Source organism: Peromyscus californicus, unplaced genomic scaffold (assembly GCF_007827085.1).
Source record: "Peromyscus californicus insignis strain IS unplaced genomic scaffold, ASM782708v3 Scaffold_3__1_contigs__length_106647218, whole genome shotgun sequence".
Classification (NCBI taxonomy): domain Eukaryota; kingdom Metazoa; phylum Chordata; class Mammalia; order Rodentia; family Cricetidae; genus Peromyscus; species Peromyscus californicus.
In genome coordinates, this window is record NW_026294551.1 from 28,652,749 (window position 1) to 28,679,786 (window position 27,038).

Sequence of the window (27,038 nt, forward strand, 5' to 3'; positions counted from 1 at the left end):
TAGCTCCCTCTTCTGGCCCGACTGAGAACTACAGCCTATGGCGAGACTGCTCTCCCAGAGTCAGGGTGTATTTTGTCCTCCTGTTGATGATCTTTCGCGGCCTAAACTCAGATCGCAGCTTTTATCTTTGTAGGTGGAAGCTGTTCTGTTGCTTTTAGCTCACCCAAAAGCAAAGACATAAATTATGTGGATTCAGTGTCTTTTGGATAAATTGGTAATTCTAAGTATTCCAACCTTCCCTAACCCAACCCACTGGATGGTCCAGAACCTGCCAACAGGTATGTCTCTTGTTCTGTGAGCTCAAAGCCACCTAGTTCACACAGCAAGGTCCAGGCAAGCCCAGGTCACATAAGTGAGAACCTGTTCCAAAGGAATAAAATAAAAAATAAAGGCTAAAGGTTATTATCATTATGAAGTGGAGGTGGTAGCAGCCTCTGCCAGGAGTGAGCATGCAACTTTCACTCCTAGACTCAGGAGGTGGAGGCAGGTGGATCTCTGAGTTTGTGGCCAGGAGGAAGAAGAGGAGGAGGGAAAAGGAAGAAGGATGAAGAAACCCACCTCTCTTTAAATTTTTAAAATTACCCCCTCCCTGTGTGTGTGTGTGTGTGTGTGTGTGTGTACACTTGTGTACATGCCAAGGCCAGAAGACAGCCTGTAGGAGTTGTCTTTTTCCTTCTATCATATGAATGGATTACAGGAACTGACTGAGTACCTTTATCCACTGTGCCGACTCACTGACACCAAATCTCATCATTTTTGAAAACGTAATCAAATCATACCAAATGCTGCACACTAAAAGTGTACTTACACTGTGTTGCCATGGACCCCCTTTATTTATTATATTTATTTATTTATTAATAATTAAATCACTCACTCAATCAATTTATTATTATACAGTGTTCTGCCTACATGCCAGAAGAGGGGTCAGATCTCATTACAGATGGTTGTGAGCCACCGTGTGGTTGCCAGGAATTGAACTCAGGACCTCTGCAAGAATAGTCAGTGCTCTTAACCTCTGAGCCATCACTCCAGCCCATGGATCCCCTTTATAATCATTCATGTTTTCACATCTTTGAACAAGTATATCACATGTGTCATTAAAATCCACATTGTGCTGGGCAGTGGTGGTGCACGCCTTTAATCTCAGCACTCCAGAGTCAGAGGCTGGTGGAACTCTGGGAGTTGGAGACCAGCCTGGTCTACAGAGTGAGTTTCAGGACAGCCAGGGCTACACAGAGAAACCCTGTCTCAGAAAACCAAAACAAAAGTGGAAAAAAAAAACCCAAAAAACCAAAAAACCACACTGCAACATGTTTCTGACCACTGACGGTAATCAACTGCAGGAGGCTGAGTGCAGGTTTTACTCAACACTCCTATCTGTCAACTGAATGCCCTCCTGACCACGTGTCATCTGTACCATGAGCCACAGACATGTCCCCACTGCTCACTTTTAGACAGTGCCAAAGAACAATCTTGGCTCTCAGAAATGACATTTTATGGGATGTATTATTGGACTTTCTGGTAAAAATGAAGTCTAGAGCCCTAAGAAAGATAAAAACAAAGCACACTGGACCTCACACGTTTCATATACATATTTATATATATTTCATGTACAAAGTTACATTCTGAACCCCAGGGATTCCATAATAGAAATAAATACTGAAATAACTACATTGCTAATGAGCTTTTTACTCATAGAAATGAAGCCTTGGCCTCTAAGAGACAGCAAATGGGGCACTCTAGATAACCCAATCTTATGAGGCAAGTAAAGTTCTGATGTCTAGGACAAAAAGAATTTAGGACATAAACAGTTAAAACATATTCAAATATTGAGAAATATAAGACAAAATTATTAATAAAACTTCATTTTTAAGAGAAAGAAAAAGACAATTAGTGTTACAGAATAGCACAACCCTGTTAGAAAAGCATTTATCATTTCAACATTTATTTCCTTCTCTCCCATGTGACCAAGTGGGACGTCATCAGCCCCTTTCCTAACATGATCAATTAAGAAGAACCCTAAATCTGGTCGAGTCCTTTGGTAATAGTCATAATACTTACTAGGAGAGGAGATAAATATCCATTTCCATGGCATTTGCAAGACACATTCTGTTTAGGTTAATATGAGGCATTTTGTTTTGTTACAAATGCTGCATGTTAAGTGGTCTCTTCTCAAGCTCATGAGATGAACAATGGTACAGGCTGAGAGTATATTTTAACCTTTCCACTGTACGCACATTCCACCTGAATAGTGACATGCTGCAGCCTCTGTGCTGAAACGTTCTCAACTCCCAGCAAGCTGCAACTTCTAAGGGATACAACATTACTATTTTACCAGTTTTGATCTACACCAGTTAGAGAAAAATACTCTCACTACTGAGTTTCTAGAAAGTAGTCTTCTTTTGCCTCCTAGAGATTTGAACCTGCATTCCTAGTGTCAGGTTGAGACATACACTGCTGCTCTTTCTATAGACCAGCAATGGTTGCACATTGGTAATTTCATATGGTTCAGCCTCATATATAACCCAGATGTAACAAAACGAGAACTCAGTACTCTGCCTTCTTCCTCTAAGTTTTTTTTACATGGGAGACTGCCCAGAGGCATTCAAGCCTCCTCTGCCCTGTGGAGGCTATGGCAATTTATACCCCTTTACTGTTTGTGAGCAGCTTACATCCTGGTATTTCTTCCAAAGATCACCCCCTTGACCAAAATAAACATCACAAGAATATATGTGCTATGGGGGGAAGAGGAAGAGAAGCAAAATGATAAATATAAGCACAGCCCTTAAAACAAGCTGTACGGGTGCATCTGCTCTCTCCGGGCCTTGAAATGAGTCCACAGGGCCACAGTGATTTGGGATCTTTAGCTAAAATCACCACACACCTACAGTCTGTGAGTGAAGTCAACGTCATTAAGTCTCAAAGAAACAATTATAACCAGGGTAACAACACACTTGCATGTTTCTTCTTTAGCTTCTGGTTTCCTGAGCTACACTGGACCACACAAACATGTAAAGAGCTTCTGAACAACAATGAGGGTGTCTGACTCTGGGACACTTACTTCTTGGGGTTAAAATTCCCAGAAACTTTGGTGTCTCATTATGAATTTATACAACATTTCCAATAAATGTTGATAATGCTTTTTTAAAGTATTTGCCTCAAACAACTCATGTTTAAAGATATAGCAAACAAGTTATGGAAAAGTGGTCAGCTCTGAAGAAAAATGAGTATGTAGATCAAACAAAATATTATCCTCTATACAGATTTATCAAAACAGGTCTTTTTCTTTTAAAACATACAGGGGCCACAATTTTAGAGTGTGCCCAATGTGCTTATTGATACAAAAGCCTCCCAGGCTCATTAAGCCCCATGTGTTTTAGGATCTAGCCTAATCACGTATATGCAAAAAAATCACTGGTGTACCTTTTTACAGATATCTTTGTGTCACAGTCTGGGGAAAAGTCCCCTGGAACTTAAGAATGTTTTAGACAATTAGAGACTTGTGTTTGATTTCTTGTCTATGAAGTGATCTGGTCCTTCTAGTGACTGGAGGACCTGTTTCCTGTATGTTTTTATTTTTAAAATAGCACATAAAATTTTGTTAACTTTGCTTGCAGCAGTGAGTAAGAAATGGTAAATCATCCATTTTCAGGAAGCCCGCGAGAGGAAAAAAACATATAGCATCATGGTTTTTGAAAATTCATAAGGTTATCAGTTAAAATTAGATTTAAACCCACTTTTTCAAATGGACACCGTGAATGAAAAGATTAATGCCGACTTGGCTGGCTTCGCAGCCTTTCCCTTTGAAGGGGGCATTTTAAGCTGACAAGGGTGCCAATGCTGAAACATTCTCTATACCAAGCAAACACTGGCTGGTAGTTTTATACAGAACAAAATAAACCAACTTTTCCTAATCATTTTGCATTCAGCTAATTAGGTCGAATCCATGGCTACCACAGTGTCCCCTCCTTAACAGGTTAAGAGCAGCCTACGAACATCTGGCTGACAGGTGCATTTTTTCCATAGAAAAAAACTGAATCAACTACCACCATCCTCTAGGACAAGGAGTACAAAACACAGCTTCCTCTTAGAATATCCTTCCAGTATTGAAGTGTCCTCTACGCTTCCCAGAATATTTCCTAAACTTCAAATGATATATTTCTTAAATGTCAGTATGAATATGGGTGAAACTAGTCTAAAAAAATGAGAATATTCAGAGAAGCAGGCTTCATAAACTTTAGAGTTCTAATGAGATAGGAACAAGAAATTTTATTTAAATAGTGTAGCCTTAATTTCTTTAATATAAAAACCCCCAAATCTGATGAAAACAAAGTTTTATATACCATATAAACAAGATTTGTCAGAATTGAAAGTGAAAGTTAAAGTAATTTACAGTTAGCTTTTAGCCCTCTTGGGACATTTAGATAAATCCTGATAATCCATCTGCCATTAGTGTGTCAATTCTATAATACACTGGGGAAAACTCTATTGTACTTCATGTACAGTTTCATTTATTAAATCTTTTCCATTAGTTCCATTATTAGTGACAGCTAAAAAGTGACCTTATCAATTAAGTGAGTGACATTAGACTGTGGCAGAGCAAACCACATCTGGATTGCTTTCTGTAATTCACCAGTTTGCAGAAAGTAAACATCCTTTGATTTGTTCATGATATACTGAAATTGCCTATTAACACTGGTGCAGTAAACTAGCTCGCTCCTCTGTATTGTTACCATAGGACAGATTTTGTAATATAAAGGTAACAGGGGAAAAAATGCTCACGTATTATGTGGTGAAACATCTTTCACAAAAAGAGCATTAAATAAGGGGGAGGGAAAAGAAATCATGCAGAAGAGGCAGCCTCCTCATCTCCACCTGTCTCTACGGACTCATTCACTGCCGCACATCACTTGCCACACTATCAGGTGACTCCTTTCTGCTTTGGTGACTGAAGGTTCCAGTGGAAGATCCTCTCCAAGAAGTTCAGATTCTCCACCTTCATCACCTAATGGGTCATAAGGAAACTGAAGTTAGCTTAAATGCAGAAACTAGAGAATGATGTGAAATGGACTCACAATTAGCCTATGAATAGGATGCACAAAGCCTGTTTGACGTCTAGTGTAGAGAACACTGCAGCATACCAGTAAAAAGTCAGAGAAGGGTGGGGGCCAGGGAGATGGCTTAGTGAGTCAAAACCTTTGCCACCACATGGTGAAAGGAGAGAAGTTTCTGCAAACTGGTGAATTCATGCAAATTGCCCTCTGATCTCCATATCGTATTCCATAGTGTATACACATGCACACACACAAATACACACTAAATGCAATAATGACAAAAAAATACCAGAGTCTGAATCTTCACCCAAGCCATTGCCTGATTTTTGAAATTCCCTTTTCCTTTCACTCATGGAAGCTAGTTCACAATATTATGCTGGACAGTTATCACAATATGTCTGTTCATTAATGATAACAGAAATGGGAGACGTTAAAAGCAAACATATCCAGTTCTGTGTTTCTCCAACATGGACATTCTACTCCTGTTTATTTCAAATTAAGAAAGCATAAATGTGGAGCATACTAACTGCGGCCCAGGATGTCGTGCTGATTCTCAGTGACCAGGGGTAAGGTTCTCTAGCTGAGACACTGGGTACTGAACAGGCACTGCTGCTCCTCCCCACGAGCTTGCAGCAGTCAGCTCTAATGTGCAGAGCCAGGTTATTCTGGTACAATCTAGCTGACAACTTGTTTAGTGGGATGAATTCTTCAGCAGAATCCTAAAAATGTGCACACTAAGAAACAAAGATATTCCACTGATGTACTGGGGTTCTGTAATACTCCCATTTGAATTTAACAGAAGAAAATGGCACCGTTGACTAGAAATAGAGGAAGAGAAGTAACTGAATATATGCACTTTTCTATGCAAGCCATTTTCCCTTACTCCCTACCCCCATGACTTTTTCACAGCAATGTCAAAATACAGGGACCATGCTCAGGTCAAAAGTCAGTTTCTCCAACTAAATATAACCATATGTTTAAGAAAAAACAAGTCTGACTTTTTTTAAAAAAAAAGATTTATTTTTATTTTATGTGTATGGGTGTTTTGCCTGCATCTCTGTGCACCATGTGCATGTGGTGCCCACAACGGCCAGAAGAGGGCATCAGATCCTATGGAAGTGGAGAAAACCTCTGTGTGGGTGTTGGATATAAACAAGGGTTCTCTGGAAGAGGAGCCAGGGCTCTTAACCACTGAGCCATTTCTCTAGTCCCAAGTTTGGCTCTTAAATTTAAAACATTTACAACGAGCCAGGTGTTGTGGAGTATGCCTTTAATCCTGGCACTCTGGAGGCAAAGGTGGGCAAAGCTTCAGTGAGTTCCAGGCAGCCTGGTCTAGCCAGTCAATTGCAAGCAGCAGAGCCACAACGGTGAAGACGTAGTGGCTCAGGCCAAGGTCTCTGGGCTCTTGCCTCCTGAGCTGTTCGGAAGACTCAAAGTTTTGTCCCCAGGGTTCCTATACTGAAGCCCTTACTGCTTCGATAAATTCCTTATTGTTAAAACATTACAAAAAATGAGTAAGAACAGCAACAAGATTAAATTTAAGGTGTTTCTGTTGTTACTGTTTTGGTTTTTTGAGACCGTGATTCACTTTGTACCCCTGATGTCCTAGAACTCACTATGCAGCCCAGGCTCTACCTGTCTCTGCCCCCCAGGGTGCCGATATTAAAGGGGTGTGCTACCATATTTCACTTTTTTTTTTTTTTTTTTTTTTTTGTTTTTCGAGACAGGGTTTCTCTGTGTAGCTTTGCGCCTCTCCTGGAACTCACTTGGTAGCCCAGGCTGGCCTCGAACTCACAGAGATCCGCCTGGCTCTGCCTCCCGAGTGCTGGGATTAAAGGCGTGCGCCACCACCGCCTGGCCCATATTTCACTTTTAAAATCAACATATTCACTATTAAAATACAAGTGCGTTTTCCAGGCTGGATTACTAGAGCAAGTGCCAAACCTGGTTAAGCAATTTTTACGCTATTTTCAGAATCTGCAATGGAAAGCATTTAGTGGAGGTGGAAAACTGCAGAGATTTGACTAGATTATTCTTTAGTATGATTCCAACTGCCACACTACACTCCAAGAAAAAGCTACAAAAATCACCCTAGCTAAGGCGAGTCCCTACAATTCCTTTCCATAAATATTTCTGTGCCAGTAGTCAATTACTCAAAATGCTTTGAAACTCTGTGTTCTTGCTGGCACCAATCTCTAAACTTGACACTGACACTTCTACCCCACAGTGTAGCAAGAACCTTTGGCATTACATGTTCTGGTTTAAATTGACCACATGTGGCACACTGTCACTGATAAGACACTACATTTTCTACTCTGATAGACATCTTTATTGCATTCTCTACAGTAAACATTTAATAGCTTATGTTTAAGAAATCATTAAATTACTAGGACTCTTACTAGACTAGTGTTTCTTCGTAGTGAACAAACATCTATTTGTACAGCACTCTTTTCCTTCCCTGTCTTTGAGCTGCTTACATTTAGATAATGCTCTGAGTGAACACAGGACTCCCCACATCCACTAGCTAAGGATTCCTCATTATGCTGCTTCTGCCTCTGCTATTACCAGCTGTCCACTTTTTCTAACTCATTTCTATATCTCTTGTCTTGAATCTAAATACCTTCTAACCAAATCTAACCACATCGCTCCTCCATTTCAAGTCCTGCAATTCTCCTTTGCTTGAAAGATAAGCACAAACTTTAGTTGGTGTGGTGGTCTGAATGAAAACAGCCCCCTCAGACTCACAGGGAGTAGTATTAGAGGTGTGGCCTTGTTGGAGGAAATCTGTCACAGGGGATGGGCTCTGAGGTTTCAGACGCTCAAGCAGACCCAGTGGCTTATTTTCTCTGCCCCTTGGCTCCTTGTCCAGCAGTACCACATCTGCCCATGTGCCATCATGCTCCCTGCCATGATAACAATGGACTAAACTCTAAGACAGCCCCAATTAAGTGCTTTCCTTTCTAAGAGTCGCCGTGGTCATGGTATCTCTTCACAGCAATAGAGACCCTACGATATTTAGGAAAAGATTCTCCTTTTTCCTTCCCTCTGTCTAAGCACCCACAAGTACATGCAGTATATGAAAGTCTTCCACAACTCATCTCATCTTCCTTTCTAGAGAAAATTGTACTCTTTGCTCTCATATTTCTAAAAAATTTTCTTCAACTAAGATAGTCTCACTTTTCTAACTCTCTAGTAAGCTAGGGATATGACATGCTCAGTGTTAAAGCATTTGTCTAACATGTACAAAGTCCTAGTTTCAACACCCAACACTGAAAAAAACAAACCAACCCTGCACAACAAGCAAATGAAACAAAATTACCTCAGTTAAGCCATTTTTTTTAAAAGCCAGGAACCCCTAATCCTCACCCTCACCATTTCCTGTCCTAATGCAATCCTTCAGGTTACCACTCTCTGTTACAGACTTACCTCAGGCATTGTTTCTTCTCTACCTTATCTTCCCACCATGGGAAGAACCAACAACTCTTCACCAGAGCACTTACAACATTTGTAACTTGTTAACAACCTTAGCTCTGTACTGTTCCATAAAACAGAATTCTATCAGATTGAAGCAGCTGGGGTGGCCCACGACTTTAATCCCAGTGTTTGGGAGGCAGAGGCAGGTGGATTCTGTGAGTTTGAGGCCAGCCTGGTCTACATGAGCCAGTTCTAGGACAGCATAATAAAGAGACCTTGTCTCAAAAGACAAAAACAAAACAAAACAAAACTATTAAAAGGGGACTAGTGACTAATTTGTTTCCACATCTTAAGTTTAAGGTTGATAGGCACAAGGTGAGAAAGTGAACAGATAAAATAATTTGGACATAAACAATGTTTTATGAAGTATTTTTATTTCTTCATTTTGTGGGTGAGAAAACAGGTCCTGGGATAGTTTGCTAAAGGCCTTATGATTACAATTCTTTAGCTCTTCACACAAACCTTAACATATAACCATTTGTAATTTAAATGCTCTTTCAAATGAATACTTTTAGTATGAAAGAAATACACACACACACACACACAACACACACACACACACACATATGTATACAGAAAAACATGCAAAATTCTTCTTCAGGTAAAATATTCAAAGAGAAGTCGTTATCAGAGTGATTTCTTACTCACTGTGGGTGAAAGCCCAACTCACAGAGCACAGTGGAAAATGATGTCCCAGAACTCAAGACTTACCCATCCTGAAGTCAATGTAGCCTTCTCCCCCACTGATGACAAGCATAGACTTCAAGGGTGTCTGGCTACTGGGTTCCTGTGCAGATGACCCTGCTTTGTCGGCTGTTAGATCTGCTCCGCTACTGCCACTTTGTGGGCTAATGACCTGACCTATTTAATACAGAAACAGAAGAGTGAATATTACTTATCATACACGCTGGTAGGGGATGTTACTTTTTCCTTCACCTTTTCAAAGTTAAATAAATGACATGGTTGACTCATCCTGTCACTGCAGCACTAGGAAGGGTGTGGCAGGATAGTCATGAGTTCAAGGCCAGTGAAGGCTAAAGAAATCTTGATTCAATAAAGTTAAGCTGTATAATGTCCTGATTGCCTTTAATCTAAGGACTTAGGAAGCAGAGGCAGCCTGCTCAATGTAGAGAGTTTGAGGCCTTCCAAGGATGCAGTGAAACCCAGCCTCAAAGAAGTTAAATAAATGAAAAGGTAAATATTTCTTTACTTCTCTTTCTGTCTCTTTCTCCTTAGTACACAGTACCAAGGTATTAGGAACACGGAGGCTTTACATTGCCAGAAAACCATTACATGAAGTTTTTAAGAGCCTAACTTAAAAATCTTGAGTAAAGCAATTTCCTAGTAACCAGGAATAGATGATCTTCAAAGTCCAGTGTGAGACACACGTACAGCAAGGTGGATGTTAGTGACCTGCTCCAAACTATATTGTTCAACTTTTTGATCTGAGGGGCAACAGAAAGTTTCCCTCCTTAAGGTAAACATTTGTATTTAAGACAGAAAAATCTTCACTTAAGCCTAGGAATTGGCATATTTGTGGTGGTTTGAATGAGAAATGTTGCTTATAGGCTCAGGTATTTGAACACATGGTTCCAATCAGTGGCACTGTTTGGGAAGGTGGGATAGCCTTGTTAGAGAAAGTACATCACTAGGGGCAGGAGAGTTCATAGCTTGGCTCTATTTTTAGTTTGCTCTCTCTGCCTCAGGGCTGCAGCATGGTGACACATGCCTTTAATCCTAGTACCCATGAGGCAGACAGGAAGATCTGTGAGTTCAAGGCAGCCTGGTCTACAGAGCTGAAGGACAGCTAGGACTACACAGAGAAACCCCATCTCAAGAGAGAGGGGGAGAGAGAGAGAGAAGTTATGATTTCTCAGCTTTCTGCTGTTACACTGTCCCTACTGTTATGGTCCCCAACCTTCTACAACTCTTTCTGTAAGTTGTTTTGGTCATGGTATTTTATTACAGCAACAGAAAAGTAATATAATATTCATACTATTTTAAACATATTTTAAATCTATGCCCTTTTCTTTCATAGTTAGGAAAATTATGTCTTATTTTTAACTTAGAGCATGCAAATAAAATTGCTGCTAAAAGTGCCATTTGTTCTAAAGTTCAAATTCTAAGGCAGAATCATTGAGTATGACATGGCAGAGGAGAGAGAAACCTTTACACGTTCTTCAAACTATGAACAACTGAACAATCTCCAAGACATTCCTCTTAGAGAGCTTTGACTGTGGAGCTCAGAAGCAGAGTGCTTGCCTAGCATGTCCGATCCCCAGAATTGTGGGCAGTGTGTGCATGTGTGTGAGAGAGAAGGATAAAGAAAGCTTTGACTGTGAGATACTTTTTTCCTTTTCAGAATCTGCTGTCCTTTGGACAAATCTAGATCACATGCCTCTAGGAACTAGCAGAACTCAGGACTAAGTCATATGATGTGATACACTATAAATTTAAAATTTTAATCGAGGGGTTGGGGATTTAGCTCAGTGGTAGAGCGCTTGCTAGGCAAGGCCCTGGGTTCAGTCCTCAGCTCCAGAAAAAAAAAATTTAATTGAAAATGGATGGGGTGCTGGGTGGTCATGGGGTAGCATGATGGATCCCTGTAGGGCTTCATTAGTGCATTACTCAAGCTTACTCTGGAAGCCATCAGCTCTGCTAGAAACAATTTCTACAGTAGAGTCTGCAATAGAAGAAGAAGCATCATAATGAAGTTAATACAACTTCATCCTTAGAGCTAATTGACTAATTAGTAACAATATTACTAATTCCACTTTTAGATTTATACTCCAGAAGAAAAGTCTTCCACATATGCAATAAGGTTCAACACTGGGGGACGGGGTGTCTCAGTAGTTTAAGTGCCTGCTGCACAACTGAAGACTTGAGCTTAGATCTCCAGTCTCCAGCACGTACATGAAAAACTTGGGCAAGATGGGCATGTGTAATACTTACTGGTGCTGGGCATGCAGGTGCAGATGTGTAGGTTGTGTGTGTGTGTGTGTGTGTATAGACAGGTGATCCCTAGAGCTCACTGACCAGCAAGTCTAGTTAATTAGTGAGTTCTGGATTCAATGAGGGACTCTCATAAAACATGATGGAGAACAATCAAGGAAGGCACCTGACCCTGACCTCAGCCTTCACACACATGCATGCATACCCATGTGCACACACACACACACACACACACACACACACACACACACACACACAGAGTCCACTGTGGGCCAGGTATGGTGATGCACATCTGTAATTCCTGTACTTAGGAAGCTGCATTAGGAGTATTGAGAGCTCAAAGGCAACCTGGCCTACATAGTGAGTTCCAAGCCAGTGTCTGTTATATAGGGTGACTGTGGTGTTTCAGGTTGGCCTCAAACTTACTATGTAGCCAAGGATGACTTTGACTAATACACTGTCACAAAATATTACCATTGATTTTCAAAAGTAAGCAATACTCACAAAATATCTGCTTTAGGGACTAGGGGAGAGATTGCAAAATAACTCCACTCAATCACATCTCCATTATAGAACTTCCTTATGTACTGTATTGAAATGGTGGGTAATCCTAGTAATGTACTGTTTGGAAGGGTGGTGAAACACAAGGAAGACAGACACAGTCACATGGATCCTTCAACAGAATAATCTAACTCACCTGGGACTGCCACAAAGAATTTCACAGCATCTCGGTGCCCGTGGAAGCAAAGCTGTGCATGTGCCATTGAACAGTAGGGTATAAATGTCCCTGGAGTCACTTTATCACTGTTTTCATCACCATACACACGGATTACACTCCCAGGACGATTACCTGGAGCCCCTGAGGTTTTATTTGCTGCAACAAAAAAACCAAATACCAAGCATTTTCCTCTAGAAAACAGTACTGATGCCAAGAGGTTACTGGTTAATCCTTAGGATATTATCTAAGAGCTACAGCCAGTTGAGATACGTAAGTGCAGCAACGCCAGCTCAAGGCAAAGCTGGGAAGAGATACAGCATGCTAGTTATTTTTAAGTACCTCAGTAATGGAAGAGGAGATTTTGCCAGTCTAGCAATAACTAAGCTGTTATAAATTCGAGGGAAACCCTCATAGTGAACAAAGCAGAATTGAATCGTAGTTAAATCTGTTTAAGTTTTGCTTTTTAGTCCTTATTAAAGGAAACTAAGCATTATAGACTAAAGTACATAGGAATGTTCTTAAATACGATCTTTTTTGGTTTTTTGAGACAGGGTTTCTCTGTGTAGCTTTGCGCCTTTCCTGGATCTCGCTCTGTAGACCAGGCTGGCCTTGAACTCACAAAGATCTGCCTGCCTCTGTCTCCCGAGTGCTGGGATTAAAGGTGTACACCACCACCGCCTGCCCCCCCCCCCCTTTTTTCAGAGCTGAGGACCGAACCCAGGGCCTTGAGCTTGCTAGGCAAGCGCTCTACCACTGAGCTAAATCCCCAACCCCTGCCCGGCTCTTAAATAAAATCTTTATAGTTCATCTTCTGATTTTTCCCCATGGTAAGAGGTGGGAAAGTTTTGCTTAAAAGAACCCAAGCATCACCATAAAGAAGCTTGCATTTATGCCAGGCTGACAAGTTTGCTGAATTCTTATAGAATGGCCAGACTTACAAAATACCCCTGCTTCCATGAGTAAGTGAATGAAAGAAACATGATCGGTAACAAGAGTAAATAATGTAGATTAATGGCAGTTTTAAGAGATGTTTTATGTTTTTATTGGAAGGAAAACCAAGTTTGAAAGAAAGTTTAGCTGCAACAAAAGATGATCGATAGACTAAGCTGCTGAGCAGTTGGTGGCTAGGTAACAAACGTTGAAAGGACAAAACAGAACAGAACAGAACACCTGCTGCAATGCAGTGACTGCCAGGGCTGACACTGAACGACATTCAAGAGGGTGCTCTAGAGAGGAGGAGACAGCCTCACAGTGGCTCCAAGAAGCCACAAGAAGAGTTGGGTTCCGGATCCGCACTTACCCCTCAGCCCCAGTAAACGTCCCTGGTGGAGGATTACGGCTAAAGTGAGAGAGGAGGGAGGGACATGGGGAGGTGCACGACAGGAAGGAGAAGGTTACTGTGAGCGGCCACTCAGCCTCTTCTGTGTGGCCCTCCCGAACATGACAACTGGCAGAGCACCGAATAATGCAATGTCCTCCCAAGGCCTCTTAACGTCTCTGCTCAAAAACGATGATCTATTATTTCATGAAGCCATTCCAGGGAAATGGAAAACTGATGTGGAGTGCATACTAAAATTCTCTCTCAGTCTACCCAAAAGAAACCACCTTTCAATAATTAGGCTAAAATGCAACTCTCTTTTAAGGAGAGAAGGTAATCCAAACATCTTGTCTTAGGTTTTAAGAAGTGGTCTGAACACGTAGAGCTGTAGGTAACTGCACAAAAACAAGAAGAGGTTGAGAACATAGACTCTTCAAAGGCTCCAAATCCACCTTCTGGTATTCTTTCTTCCCTTCCACTCAAGGGAATGTACTAACTTATTTGATGGACTGAAGGCATTTTCTTCCCCCAAACTATTCCTTGTCTGTGCATTTGGCAACACAAAACCACTTAATGGATGACCAGTGCAATGGAATATCATGAAGAACATACAAAGTACATTCCCTCCAAACAGACAGCCTGTCCTCAGTATGAGAAAAGGCTCAGAGAGCTCCTGAGACTTCTCCCACAAGTTTTTTTTTTTTTTTTTTTAACAAATCTCAAATACAACAAATGGGATAGCTGTAACTATTAGTCAGAGTGAGCTAAACTATGATGAATGAAATGTAGTGCTTCTGAATACTGGCATAATAAAGCTGAAGAGAAATGACATTTTATTTCAAAGATGAAATAGGGCTGTGACTCCTGAATCGAGAAAAAGAGCTTCCTAGAGTGAGACCGCTGAAATATGGACACTGGTCAAGATTCTTACAAGCTGATTCTGTAGTTTATAAACTGATTTCTGTATTGTCACAGATTTGCCAAAATCTACACAATTCCTGAATTCCGGGCACCACTATTTCTTGTAATTCTTTGACTTGTGACAGCTATTTTAAAATATACTTACTTTCTGTCAGTGGGATGGAGATAATGACACCGTTTCCTGTCCCCACCCACAAGCGATTGCAAGACACCATAAGAGCTGTTATCCTCACAAAAGAGAAGCCCAGTTTTCCAGTACCTGTAGGGGAGAGAGAAGAAGAACAGTTTATTGAGAAACTAGAGCATTTCAGATTCCAAATGCTCAGGAGTCTGACTTAAAAACAACAAAGGAGGGCTGGAGAGATGGCTCAAAAGTTAAGAGCACTGGCTGCTCTTTCCATAGGTCCTGAGTTCAATTCCCAGCACCCACATGGTGGTTCATAACCATCTGTAATGAGATCTGGTGCCCTCTTCTGGCATGCAGGCATATATCCAGGCAGAACACTGTATATGCAATAAATAAATCTTAAAAAAAAAAAAAAAAAAAGCAAAAAGTTTGCTGGAAAGGTATACATTAAAGCAAACGTGTGTGTGTGTGTGTGTGTGTGTGTGTGTGTGTATGACAAGTCTCATGTGCCTAGGAGATCTGAACTAACTATGTAGCCAAGGATAACCCTGAACTTGTGATCCTTCTGCCCCCACCTCATAAGTGGTGCGATTATAGGTGAGTGCTGGGGTTGTGGGTGGGCGCCACCATGCTCAGCTCAAAGCAAATTCTTATTTGGCTTTATTATTTGACAAGTCAAGGCTAAAGGAGAAAGAATATTCTACACATGGTTGACATTACTTTATCAACCAGAAAGAAAGTACAAAGGAAATAAAGTATAACAGAAAATACAGCTCAAAATTCAATGAAGGGAGCTACAGACCCAAATCAAACCCAACATTAGACAAAGGCAAGCAGCAACAAACCAAGCTAGACTGGGAAATCAAATGTCACTTTACAAACTGAAAAGGTTCCTAATTTGCTTTAAATTTCTTTGCATGTATAAAAATCAGTCTTTGCTAACAAAACATACCTTTTCTCTTGTATATATACTTAGGCTCTAATCAGTTTAGAAGTATTAGGATATCACATAAAACTTAGGAAGAATAAACACGTTTTTATATTTTAAGAGAATTTTTGTAATTGATTTCATTTTCAGAGATTTGAAAAGTATAATGGTTAAATAAATAAAACATTTGAGACAAACATCAGTCACTCAAAGAACTGAGGTCCTTCCTGATCATACAAACAACGTAGGAAGCAATCTTAACTCCCATTCAGCCTATGCTAGGTATCTTTTAAAAAATGGTTTTTAAAAATATTTTTTAAAGATTTATTTTCTTGCATGTATATATGTACACCACTCACATGCCTGGTACCTGCTGAGGCCAGAAGAGGGTGTCAGATCCACTAGAACAGGAGTTACAGACCCTACCTCCCTCTTCTTTTTGTTTTTTAAAAACAGAACCTAAATAAAGATCTCTCTTCAATATGACACGAGAACCTAAGAGTAAGTAAACAAAAACCACGAAGAACTTGCTAGGCTGAGGATACACAGTACATGGGAAGGAACATGTCAATGTGGGTAGAAGAATGTGAGCAGGGAGACTGGTCTAGACCACGTAAAGTCTCCTGGTGATGATCCAAATGTTACCCGGCCTAGAGGCTAGAGCAAAAGTGCATCATCATGGATTTTTGCATTGTTTACTATGTAGAGAACAGACTAGCATTGAACAGAGAGACAAGTTAGGAAACACAGGTTATCAAAGGGGAAAAGGACAGTGACCTGGCCTAAGATGATAGTGATCAAGATAAAGTAATTGACGTAAGGTAGTTTCAAACTTGACAGAGTTCCAGGTCATCAAAAGATGTAAAGAATAAGGAGGATAGAAAACAAAAGAATTCTAGTCAAGAACCATACTATACACTGGAGCATCTGTCTGATACTTCCAGTGATGAAAGCTAACTATTCATGTGGTAACTTATTCAGTGATTTTTCTCAGAGCGTTAGAAGAGGATGGAGGTGTAGTTTAGTGGTAGCCCATCTGCTAAGTATACACAAGACCCTGAGTTAGCACCACAACACTGCATAAAACAAAAATAAAGCATTCTCACTGATTTTCAAAAAGAAAACACTTTGGGAGCTTACCTAACATTTTGCTTACATAAGGCTCAATGTCCACATCCTGGAGATGTTGGTATGTATGTGCATGATAGAGACGGAGTGTGGAATCCAAACGGATGGAGACCCACACACCATCCCCCACCCATGCAAGCTGCCGTACTTGGCTCTCCTTCCTGGGGTGTGCGTCAAATGATTTCTAGAAGAGATGTTTAATAAGAAAATTACTGTTTTGTTGTTTTTTGAGACAGGGTTTCTCTGTGAAACAGTCCTGGCTGGCCTCAAACTCACAGAGATCCACCTGCCTCTGCCTCCTGAGTGCTGGGATTAAAGGTGTGCACCACCACTGCCCTGCTAATGAAATTACTTTTGTCACATAGGAAGTCATTTAAAAATGATTGCCCAACAATCTGAAGACTGTTTATTAAAGGGCCCAAATTTGCTTATCTTCTATGACTGTTCTTCCCATAAGTTCCTCCACCACAGAATGCAACACACAGACACACACACACACACACACACACACACACACAAAAGAACAAAAGACCAAATGGCAGTTGGGCTTGATGGCTAACACCTGTAATCCCAGCACTTGGAAGTGTGAGACAGGAGAGCTGCTGTAAGATCAAGGCCAGAGTGAGATTCTGTCTCAACAGTGAGACAACAACAGAACCAAGTGGTGTTGGGCTTCAGCACTATATAGGATATTTCCTTATTTAAACAATGCTGGCCATCCAGACTATATATCAGTGTTCAGAAATGATGATTTCAGGATTTGGTGTTGCAATGAGAAGATCCTATTGGTAACAAACTAAAAGGAACCCACACTTTGGTTTTTTTTTTTTTTGGTTTTTTTTTTTGGTTTTTCGAGACAGGGTTTCTCTGTGTAGCTTTGCGCCTTTCCTGGATCTCGCTTTGGAGACCAGGCTGGCCTCGAACTCACAGAGATCCGCCTGGCTCTGCCTCCTGAGTGCTGGGATTAAAGGCGTGCGCCACCGCCGCCCGGCGGAACCCACACTTTGTATAAGGAACAGTCATGAAAAATAAATACCAAATGGTTACCTGTGGGATGTATTTAACAGAGGGGGTGGCTATTGAGACAAGGTCTTGCTATATGTAGCCTACGTTAGTCTCAGATTTGTGGCAATCCAAGTGCTAGGATTATAGGGGTGTGTTATGTCTAGTTTTAACTGTGAGATTTCTAAGGAAGAAAATGAGACATGGGGCAGGGAGAAATAGAAATTTCATCTTAAAACTTTCCTATTGTAATTTTTAAATAATCAGAATGGATACATTATGACCAAAATTAAAGATTTTTTTTGTTGTTATTTTGTCCTTTTTTTGGAGCTGAGGACCAAACCCAGGGCCTTGTGCTCTACCACTAAATCCCCAACTTCTAAAGATTTTTTTTTTTTAAATTTCACTGTAATGTTATTTCTCAGTTTGTGATACATATGCAAATGATTCTGAATGTACACTGGGTAAAGGCAAAGGGAACTTAGGAATCCTCTCAACCAATCCTTATATGAGTAGACTTATCAAGAACTACATATTCAGGCTGGCATGATACTGTACATCTTTAATCCTAGAACTCTGGAGGCAGAGGCAGGTGGATCTCTGAGTTTACATAGTGATTTCCAGGACAGCCAGGGATATGCAGAGAAATACTCTCAAAAAACCAAACAACAAAAACCACATATTCAAATAAAGTACATACACATATGTGGATACATATATAGACACACACAAACCTTTATGTGTGAATCCTCTGTCCTTAAAAACAAAACAAAATAAAACCAACAACCAGAAAAGCAAACAAACAAATCCCATCATTGCCTACCCTCATAGTCCAAAATGACAAGAGAGATAAAGTCATAGACAAAACTAAGACATCCAAAACTGTACTGAAGTGGCCTTTAAACAATGATCTGGAAAGCAGTCTTTGGGAATACCAACTCAGTATGTACACAGAATATAGCTTAACTTGCCTCTATCTTCATAGCCTTTGGCTGAACCACATAGATTTTGTTTCTATAGCCACACCAGACTTTGTCATGGACCACAGTCATGCATCGTATGGAATGGTGAGGACGTCCAAGGTCTAAAAGGTGATAGTTTGACAGGTCCCATTGTCCATCTTTAAAACAAGAAGTAGATTATAGTTAATCACACCACTGTTCACCTATATGGCAAGTCCCAGAATAGCCAGGGCTACATAGTGAGACTCTGTCTTTAAAAATCAAACAAAAAGGGATAAAAGAAAATTATCCTTGCCAAATGTTTTCTAATTAAGTATATGAAAAAACTTGCTGTATTACACCACATAAGGGACCAAGAGAGCGGGGAAGATGGCTCAGTAGATAAAGTGCTTGTTGGGTAAGTGTGAGGAACTGAGCTTAGACCCCCAGAATCTATGTTAAAACAGGGGACAGTAGCATGTATCTCTTTCCTAGGAACTGGAAACAGAATTTCTAGAACTTGGAGAACAGCTAGCCTGGCATACACATCAGAGACCCTATCTAAAGCAAGGTAAGGAGGTAACAACTAACACAAGGTTGTTCTGTGACACACACACACACATACACACACACACACACACACACACACACACGGCATATGCATGCTCGTATTCACATACAGGAATACCTTTGTACACACATCATAAACTTACAAAGATAATATATATATATATGTATATATATTATCACACACACATATATGTATAATATATATATAATATATGGACACATGAAAATGCTAAACTCTTTACTCATTGTGATAAACACACTTGTCCATTGCTGGGCCCTGACCCCCGTTCCTTGGGTGGCTGTTGCCTTGCTTGCTGACCTTGATCAGATGTCCTCTCTATGCTAATTCCCTGCCAGTTTCCTTCCTCCTGAACAGTTTACCGGAGGTTCCTTGCTTGTGTATCCTGCATATTTGGTGTTAACAGCTAGGATGCAAGAATGTAAAACATCTGTAGCGAACTTCTGCCCTCCGGGGTTCTCCCACTGTACGGTAAGCCTGTATTTAAGGCCTCCTCCCTCCTTTAATAAAGGACATTCTAATGAGATGAATGACCTGCTGTCTTGTCTCTGTTTTTAATCCTCAGCCCCTCGCTTGGACATGGTGAACGGGTGATAGCGCGGGCTATCAAGAATACCCAGTGCATACCTCCACAAAGGTATCCATATATTTACTGATATATGTCACCAATATTCCATTTAAAACTTCTTTCTCTTTTTAGGTATCATTTCTTTCAAATACAGTAAGCCAATCTACTTGAAAATGCTCTGCAAAGCAACACGTTGTGTACATTATAAAAACTCACCAACTCCTCTGTGGAAGATTGCAAGGGTGCCATCAGCCAGGGCCACTAGCACAATTCCTTTCACATGTCTGCAAACAGGAAAAAGAATCTCAGAACCTCCACTTAGGAGCACAGAATGGACCATGTGTTATTGACCATGTTTAAGAGCCTGCAGAGGCTCTTAAAGGGCCAGTTTGTGATGGACTGACACAACATTTGAACATGCTCCTGTCTTCACTGTGAGTATCTTGTTATGGAAACATGTCACAGAAACTAATGCACAGCATGTGTGATTATCTTGGGTGTTCTGCTTTCTAGCCCAAGGCTCCTCCTCTCATTACACTTCAACATAACTCTACAGACCAGACACACATCTTGACTGTAACTAACAGAGTCAAGTCCTGGAGAGTTAGGAACAAACTGTTGGAATTTTGCCAGTCAACATATGAAAAAGGATTAGCAAACCAATGACCCAATCAACATATTGCCAAGCTATGAGGAGTAGTCTGAAACAAATACAGAACTACTAAAGTGAAGATTCAATCCAGAGAGTTTTCTCTTTTATTTGAAATGTTTTCTAGTCTTCTTTCCACTATAGAATTTCATTCTCATCCAGTTTCTCTAGTTCCATTAAAATGGTTGTGGTGGTTTGAGTGAGCTGTCACCCATAGTCATGGGTATTTGAATACTTGGTCCCCAGTTGGCGGTGTTGTTTGGGGAGGTGTGGCCTTGTTGGAGAAAGTGTATCACTGGAGAGCAGCTTTCAGAGTTTCAAAGACTTGCATCATTGCTAGTTTGCTCTCTCTGCTTCCTACTTGCAGTCCAAAATGTGAGCCCTCAGCATCCTGCTCTAGCCTGCTGACTGCCATACTTCCCTGTCATGATGGACTCCTATCCCTCTGGAACCATGAGCCCAAATAAACCCTTCCTCTGTAAGCTGCCTTGGTCATGGTGTTTTATCACAGCAATAGGAAAGTAATTAAGATAATGGTTAAAACCAACAAGCAAATAAATCAAGCTTGTATACTGATTTATCATAAGATACATGCTAACTTTAATAGTCTTAAAATCTATTTTACACCAAAATCAAAAAAGGAATAATTTAAAAAATAAGACTTACACAATACTGAGAATTGAGTCTTTAAGCTTAATGGAATGGAGACATTTCCTCCACTGGGCTACAGATGAATGGACATACAAACTGCAGGAATAAAGTCAAGACAGTTAAAGGCACAGGGTATCATCAATGCTTCTATCTAACAATGACTACAGGCACCCCCAAGAGGAAAGCAGAGCACTTTTTTAGGAAGTCAATTTTTAGGAAAAGAGCTTGATACTTTTGTAAGAAAAGAGAAAGAACAAAGGGTAGGGAGGGGGAGGGGGAGAGGGAGAGAGAGAGAGACAGGAGGGCAGAATGGAGGAGAGAAGGCGTGCTGAAGACAGAGAAACAGGCCACCCACACCAACAGAAGTCTATGAAAATCCAAAGTCTAGAATTAGTATCGGCACTAGAGTATTAACCAATGATACCAGCTACCTTTGGGTTGCCCCATGCCTTCGCATTTCTGCATAAAACCCTTTTCATGAATAATCCTACATCTCTATTACACTGAACTTTTAAATGACAGAGTGATTCACATCAGACAGTGGCTGACTCTATATAACCTGCAGATTGCTATGGAAAAGACACATAGTGACCCTGCTTAACCTTTGGAAATACCCTGTTCTAGAAGAGGCCCCACAGTATTAATAAGTGAATAAATTATGCCAGATATAGTGGCCCACGCCTTTAATCCTAGCACATAGGAGGCAGATGCAGGCAGATCTGAGTTCAAGGCCTGCATGGTCTTTTTTTTTTTTGGTTTTTCCAGACAAGGTTTCTCTGTGTAGCTTTGCACCTTTCCTGGATCTCGCTCTGTAGACCAGGCTGGCCTCGAACTCACAGAGATCCGCCTGCCTCTGCTTCTGCCTTCCAAGTGCTGGGATTAAAGGCGTGTGCCACCACCTGGCTTTTTTTTTTTTTTTTTTTTTTTTTTTGGTTTTCTGCATGGTCTTATAGAACAAGTTCTAGGACAGCCAGGCTACATAGAAAAATCCTATGTCAAAGAGGGGGGAAAAAAGTGAATAAACCATGTAATATAGATTATCATCTTCTGAGCTTTCAAACTGTGATTTATTCCTTTTGTAAAAAGATTTTTAAAATTTTGTGTGTATTTTGCCTGCACGTATGTCTGTATACTATATGTGTACTTAGTAACTGTGGAGGCCTAGGACCAGAATTATAGACAGTTGTGAGTTGTCATGTGAGTGCTGGGAACTGAACTGGATCTTCTACAAGAGCAGCGAGCACTCAACCAATGAGCTATCTCTGAAGCCTCATTTTTTATTTATCCTCTCTCTCTCTCTCTCTCTCTCTCTCTCTCTCTCTCTCTCTCTCTCTCTCTCGTGAGGCAGGGTTTCTCTGTGTAGCCCTGGCTGTCCAGGAACTCGCTTTGTAGCCCAGGCTGGCCTCGAACTCACAGAGATCCACCTGCCTCTGCCTCCCTAGTGCTGGGATTAAAGGTGTGTACCACCAGTGCCCAGCACAATTTATTCTTAGTTCTATACCAGATTTAATTTTTTTTTTGAGATAGGATCTTATTTTAGGCCAGGCTATCCTAAAATCCTTCTGTCTCATGATTATAGGCATGTACCACCATGTCTGACCCAGATTTAAAAATCCTGTTTACCTTTCCTTCTAAGGATATTACATAAAGAAAACATTCTGTGACAAAAGAAGTTTACCATTTAAAACTAATGGAAGCCTAGTTTATGAAAGATGCAACAAAAATTTCAAATTTTGTATGTGTGTATTAAGTTTCTGTATTAATCTATACTTTTTGTTTATATTTATATTTATGATATTTACATTTCATTTATCTTTTGCTCAGGGTTTTTGTTTTTGTAAAGGGATCTCACTTCACTCCATAGTCAAGGTTAACATGGCCCACGCTGATCTTCAACTTGCAATCCTCCTCCCCAACCTCCTGAGATTACAGGCCTGTACTACCATGTCTGGCTCGTTTTTTAGTTTCAAGTGCAGAAACAGAAGACTGAAGATATCGTCCTGTTAGGATGCTGGTACTTACCAGCCGTTCTGAGCTCCCAGCCACATGGTTGGTAAAAGACTACTCATTTTTTGAGCTTCTTCTCTCACCAGGTCTTGCTCATTTGGCAATACTGATATTTGATCTTTGTACACATCTGCATCATTACTGGGAAAATGAGGCACAAGGAGAAAAAACCCACACTGAGTATACACATTAGCTTTAGTTTTCAGGAATTGAATAGTTCTACATTGAAGCTTACCACAGTGAACAAACACTGAGATTCCATTAAAGCCAGTATTAAACGCTTACTCATTAAGTAGTTCAACAACTGTACCAGAAATACTAACACACTAGGAAGTTCAAAGTGGAGAAAGAAGAATAAGATATAGTAATAAGACTCATCAGTTAATATCCAAGACTTTAATTATGGCTCTCAAAAAGAATTGAAAAAGCCCAAAACCAACCAAACCAAAACATGATAGAAAAATTTATGGCTTCGCTATTAATTATTTTGAAGTTTATAATAGTTTTTTCTGGGGTGGGTGGGACAGAGAAGGGACATATAGTTTGTTTTAAAACCACTCACCCCCAAAGGAGGCTGATATATAATTTTTTTAAAAAGATTTATTTATTATGTATACAGAGATCTGGCCAGAAGAGGGCACCAGATCTCATTACGGATGGTTGTGAGCCACCATGTGGGTGCTGGGAATTGAACTCAGGACCTCTGGAAGAGCAGCCAGTGTTCTTAACCACTGAGCCATCTCTCCAGCCCCCTAGCCATCTCTCCAGATGTAATTAATTATACATTTTTTAATGCATAATTAATTTTATAAAATAAATTACAGCAAGACATGCTTATATTCCATCATAAACCCCTTCTTTTGTATTGTCAGGGCATAGTAAGTAGACAATGTAAAACTGGGCTATCAAATTCAAAATGACTTCATTCTAAATACTAATAAACTCTTGGTTGCTCTATATACTAAGAAAAATAATTGTAGAAAGGACCAGTTTACAAAGGGGATGGAAGTATGTACTTAAATGGCGGAAGCCTCAACAACAAAACCTGGATCAGAACAAAATTCAAAAGGGCCATCTCCAGTGGGGACCCCTCAGCCATTGGTTCATAGTTCATGTGTTTCCATTCATTTGGCTATTTGTCCCTGTGCTTTATCCAACCTTGGTCTCAACAATTCTCTCTCATATAAACCCTCCTCATTCTCGCTAATTGGACTCCCAGAGATCCACCCGGGGCCTAGTCATGGATCTCTGCATCCAGATCCCTCAGTAGTTGGATGAGGTTTCTAGCACAACAATTAGGGTGTTTGGCCATCCCATCACCAGAGTAGGTCAGTTCGGGCTGTCTCTTGACCATTGCCAGCAGTCTGTTGTGTGGGTATCTTTGTGGATTTCTGTGGGCCTCTCTAGCACTTTGCTTCTTCCTATTCTCATGTGGTCTTCATTTACCATGGTCTCCTATTCCTTGTTCTCCCTCTCTGTTGTTGATCCAGCTGGGATCTCCCGCTCCCCCAAGCTCTCTTTCCCTCAACCCTCGCCTTTCATTACCCCCACTCATGACCAGGCTGTTCATGCAGATCTCATTCCATTTCTCTGTCATTGGGCGAGGCCCTCTGAATGGGTGAGACAGTTGATTGGCTTGATCTGTTCGGGAGGCATCCAGGCAGTGGGACCAGATCTTGTGCTCATTGCATGAGTTGGCTGTTTGAAACCTGGGGCCTATGCAGGATTGTTTGGCTCGGCCTGGGAGGAGGGGACTAGACCTACCTGGACTGAGTCTACCAGGTTGACCTCAGTCTGTGGGGAAGGCTTTGCCCTGGAGGAGATGGGAATGGGGGGGGGGGGTTGGGGGGAAGGTGAGGGGGACGGGAGGGGGGAGAACAAGGGAATCCGTGGCTGATATGTAGAACTGAATTGTATTGCAAAATAAATTAAAATAAAAAAAAAAAGGGCCATCTCAAGTCTTATTTTGGGAAAAACCAAACAATGACAAATTTAAACAATGCCTAATTTTGATGATAACTGAAGTGAGAGTAAGTATGGAGAAAAAAACCTGGAGTCGTTGATAGGATGTAAGTCAGAACACCACAATGAAGACAATAACAATACTTGGACTAATATACTATATGGACAAGGGTATGTTTTTTGTTTCTTTTTTTGTTTTTTTGAGACAGGGTTTCTCTATGTAGTTTTGGTGCCTGTCTTAGAACTCACTCTGTAGACCAGGCTGGCCTCGAACTCACAGAGATCCTCCTGGCTCTGCCTCCCGAGTGCTGGGATTAAAGGCGTGCATTATCACGGCCCGGCTTGTTTCTTTTGTTAAACATTAGAAAATATAGCGAAGAAATGGATTGAGTTGGGAGATGGTGGTGCAAGCCTTTGATCCCAGCACTCGGGAGGCAGAGGCAGGGGGAACTCTGTGAGTTTGAGGCCAGCCTGATCTACAGAGTGAGTTCCAACACAGTAAGGTCTATACAGAGAAACCCTGTCTCAAAAAACCAAAAGCAAAAAAAAAAAAAAAAAAAAAAAAAAAAGATGGAAAAATCTCCAGAGAAACTAAAAGGAGAGAATAAAACATCTTTAGTTCCCTATAACAATTAGTGGGCATTCTGACTATTTAACACTATTTTGATTCTTTGTATCTGTGCAACTCTCCCAAATTACTGACTTAGGATGCATACCTTGACTGAAACACTGGGGAGAGGTCTTCTGGGATCTGAACTCCCAGTGGATCTGTAAACACATGCTCTGTGTACACACCAGGCTGAGAGATGTCCACAGCATCTTCAGTGGACCCCGCATTGCCCTCCGTGGCTTCAGTTGCTTCTTCTGCTGTAGGAACATTTTCATCAACCTCACTATTTTCGGCTTCCGTTTCTATAAAAACATAAACACTCTATGCTGAATGAGTTTTTCTACTCCAATACTTCTACCACATCCGCCCCTGTCCGGAACTCCACTCCACTGAACCCTCCCCGGCACTGCAGTGACATGGAGAACTACTTCTCTCACACAGTCACCACAGCATCATCTCTCCGGCACTTTTACCCTGGCTGCTTTAAGGTCAACAAGTCAACATTACTGTGGCACTCTCAGGATTGGTCAGACTCTCCACAGGTGTACCTGGTGGCTTTTCTATCACTGGAGAAGCACCGTTGGTACTGGGGGAAGTGGCAGTTCCTGTCACTCCTTCTGTGGAGCACCCAACTACTGTGATGCCTCCCAGCAAGCTGTCCGTCTCTGCAGAGCTGTTGCTTGTCACGCTTCCACACAAAGATGCTTTGTCTACCTGACCAGGTTCAGAAAGTTCTTCTCCTGCAGGGTAGTCTGTTTCCCGAGCTCCTAAAAAGAGCAACTTTCTCTGAATACCCAGTAAACTAAGCAGCAGTTATTTTCTATTAAAGCAACTCCAGGTCTGAAATGAGGTACACAGGTGAGACATACGGCTGCCAGCATGTATCACCAAGAAGGTAGTGTTAACTTAAAGTAATCTTGATAAAATGAAAAAGTAATTAAGAGGTAAAACAACATTTCTATTAGTTCCTATTCTAATGAAAAACATGTTAGAGATAATACCTGCTTTTTTGTTTTATTTTCTATGAGATAAGGCAGGCAACATGGTCCGAAGGTAAAGACATCTGTTGCATAAACCTGATGACTTGAGTTTGGTCCCTATAACTCACCAATGGGAAGATAAAACCAACTCCCTAAAGTTTTCTTCTGGTTTCTATACATGCATCGTGGCATGGGTACATTCCTACACACAATAATAAATAAAAAAATTAAAAAGTATTTATAATATGGATTATTAAAGTTAGACAACAAAATGGAGCGGGTGTGGTTTTCAGAGACAAGGTCTCACTTGGTCCACGCTGGCCTTGAACGAACTCTATGTAGTCAAGGCTGACCTTAGAGTTCTGATCTTCCTGCTTCCACCTCCCAAAAGCTGGGATTACAGGTGTATACCACCACACCTGGCTAAGCCATAATAATACAAAACAGAAAAGATGATAG

The 27,038-nt window shown here is 40.9% G+C and overlaps 1 protein-coding gene across 14 annotated transcripts in view; it reads right to left on the bottom strand.

The window, feature by feature from the left end:
- Positions 1-1,577: 1,577 nt before the first annotated feature.
- Spag9 (sperm associated antigen 9) overlaps positions 1,578-27,038 on the bottom strand; it is a 133,092-nt gene continuing 107,631 nt past the window's right edge. For 8 of the 14 annotated variants that reach the window (XM_052759657.1, XM_052759656.1, XM_052759660.1 and 5 more), the window contains 12 exons: positions 26,148-26,366; positions 25,706-25,901; positions 23,043-23,168; positions 21,036-21,116; positions 19,937-20,004; positions 18,594-18,742; positions 16,633-16,804; positions 14,583-14,696; positions 13,499-13,537; positions 12,178-12,354; positions 9,240-9,389; positions 1,578-5,005 (listed from right to left, as the gene is read on the bottom strand). In XM_052759657.1, the coding sequence (XP_052615617.1) occupies positions 4,890-5,005; positions 9,240-9,389; positions 12,178-12,354; positions 13,499-13,537; positions 14,583-14,696; positions 16,633-16,804; positions 18,594-18,742; positions 19,937-20,004; positions 21,036-21,116; positions 23,043-23,168; positions 25,706-25,901; positions 26,148-26,366 (1,607 nt within the window). In that variant the 3' untranslated portion in view covers positions 1,578-4,889. The remainder of the gene's footprint in view (positions 5,006-9,239; positions 9,390-12,177; positions 12,355-13,498; positions 13,538-14,582; positions 14,697-16,632; positions 16,805-18,593; positions 18,743-19,936; positions 20,005-21,035; positions 21,117-23,042; positions 23,169-25,705; positions 25,902-26,147; positions 26,367-27,038) is intronic. The other 6 variants (XM_052759659.1, XM_052759662.1, XM_052759665.1 and 3 more) reach the window with 1 other exon arrangement.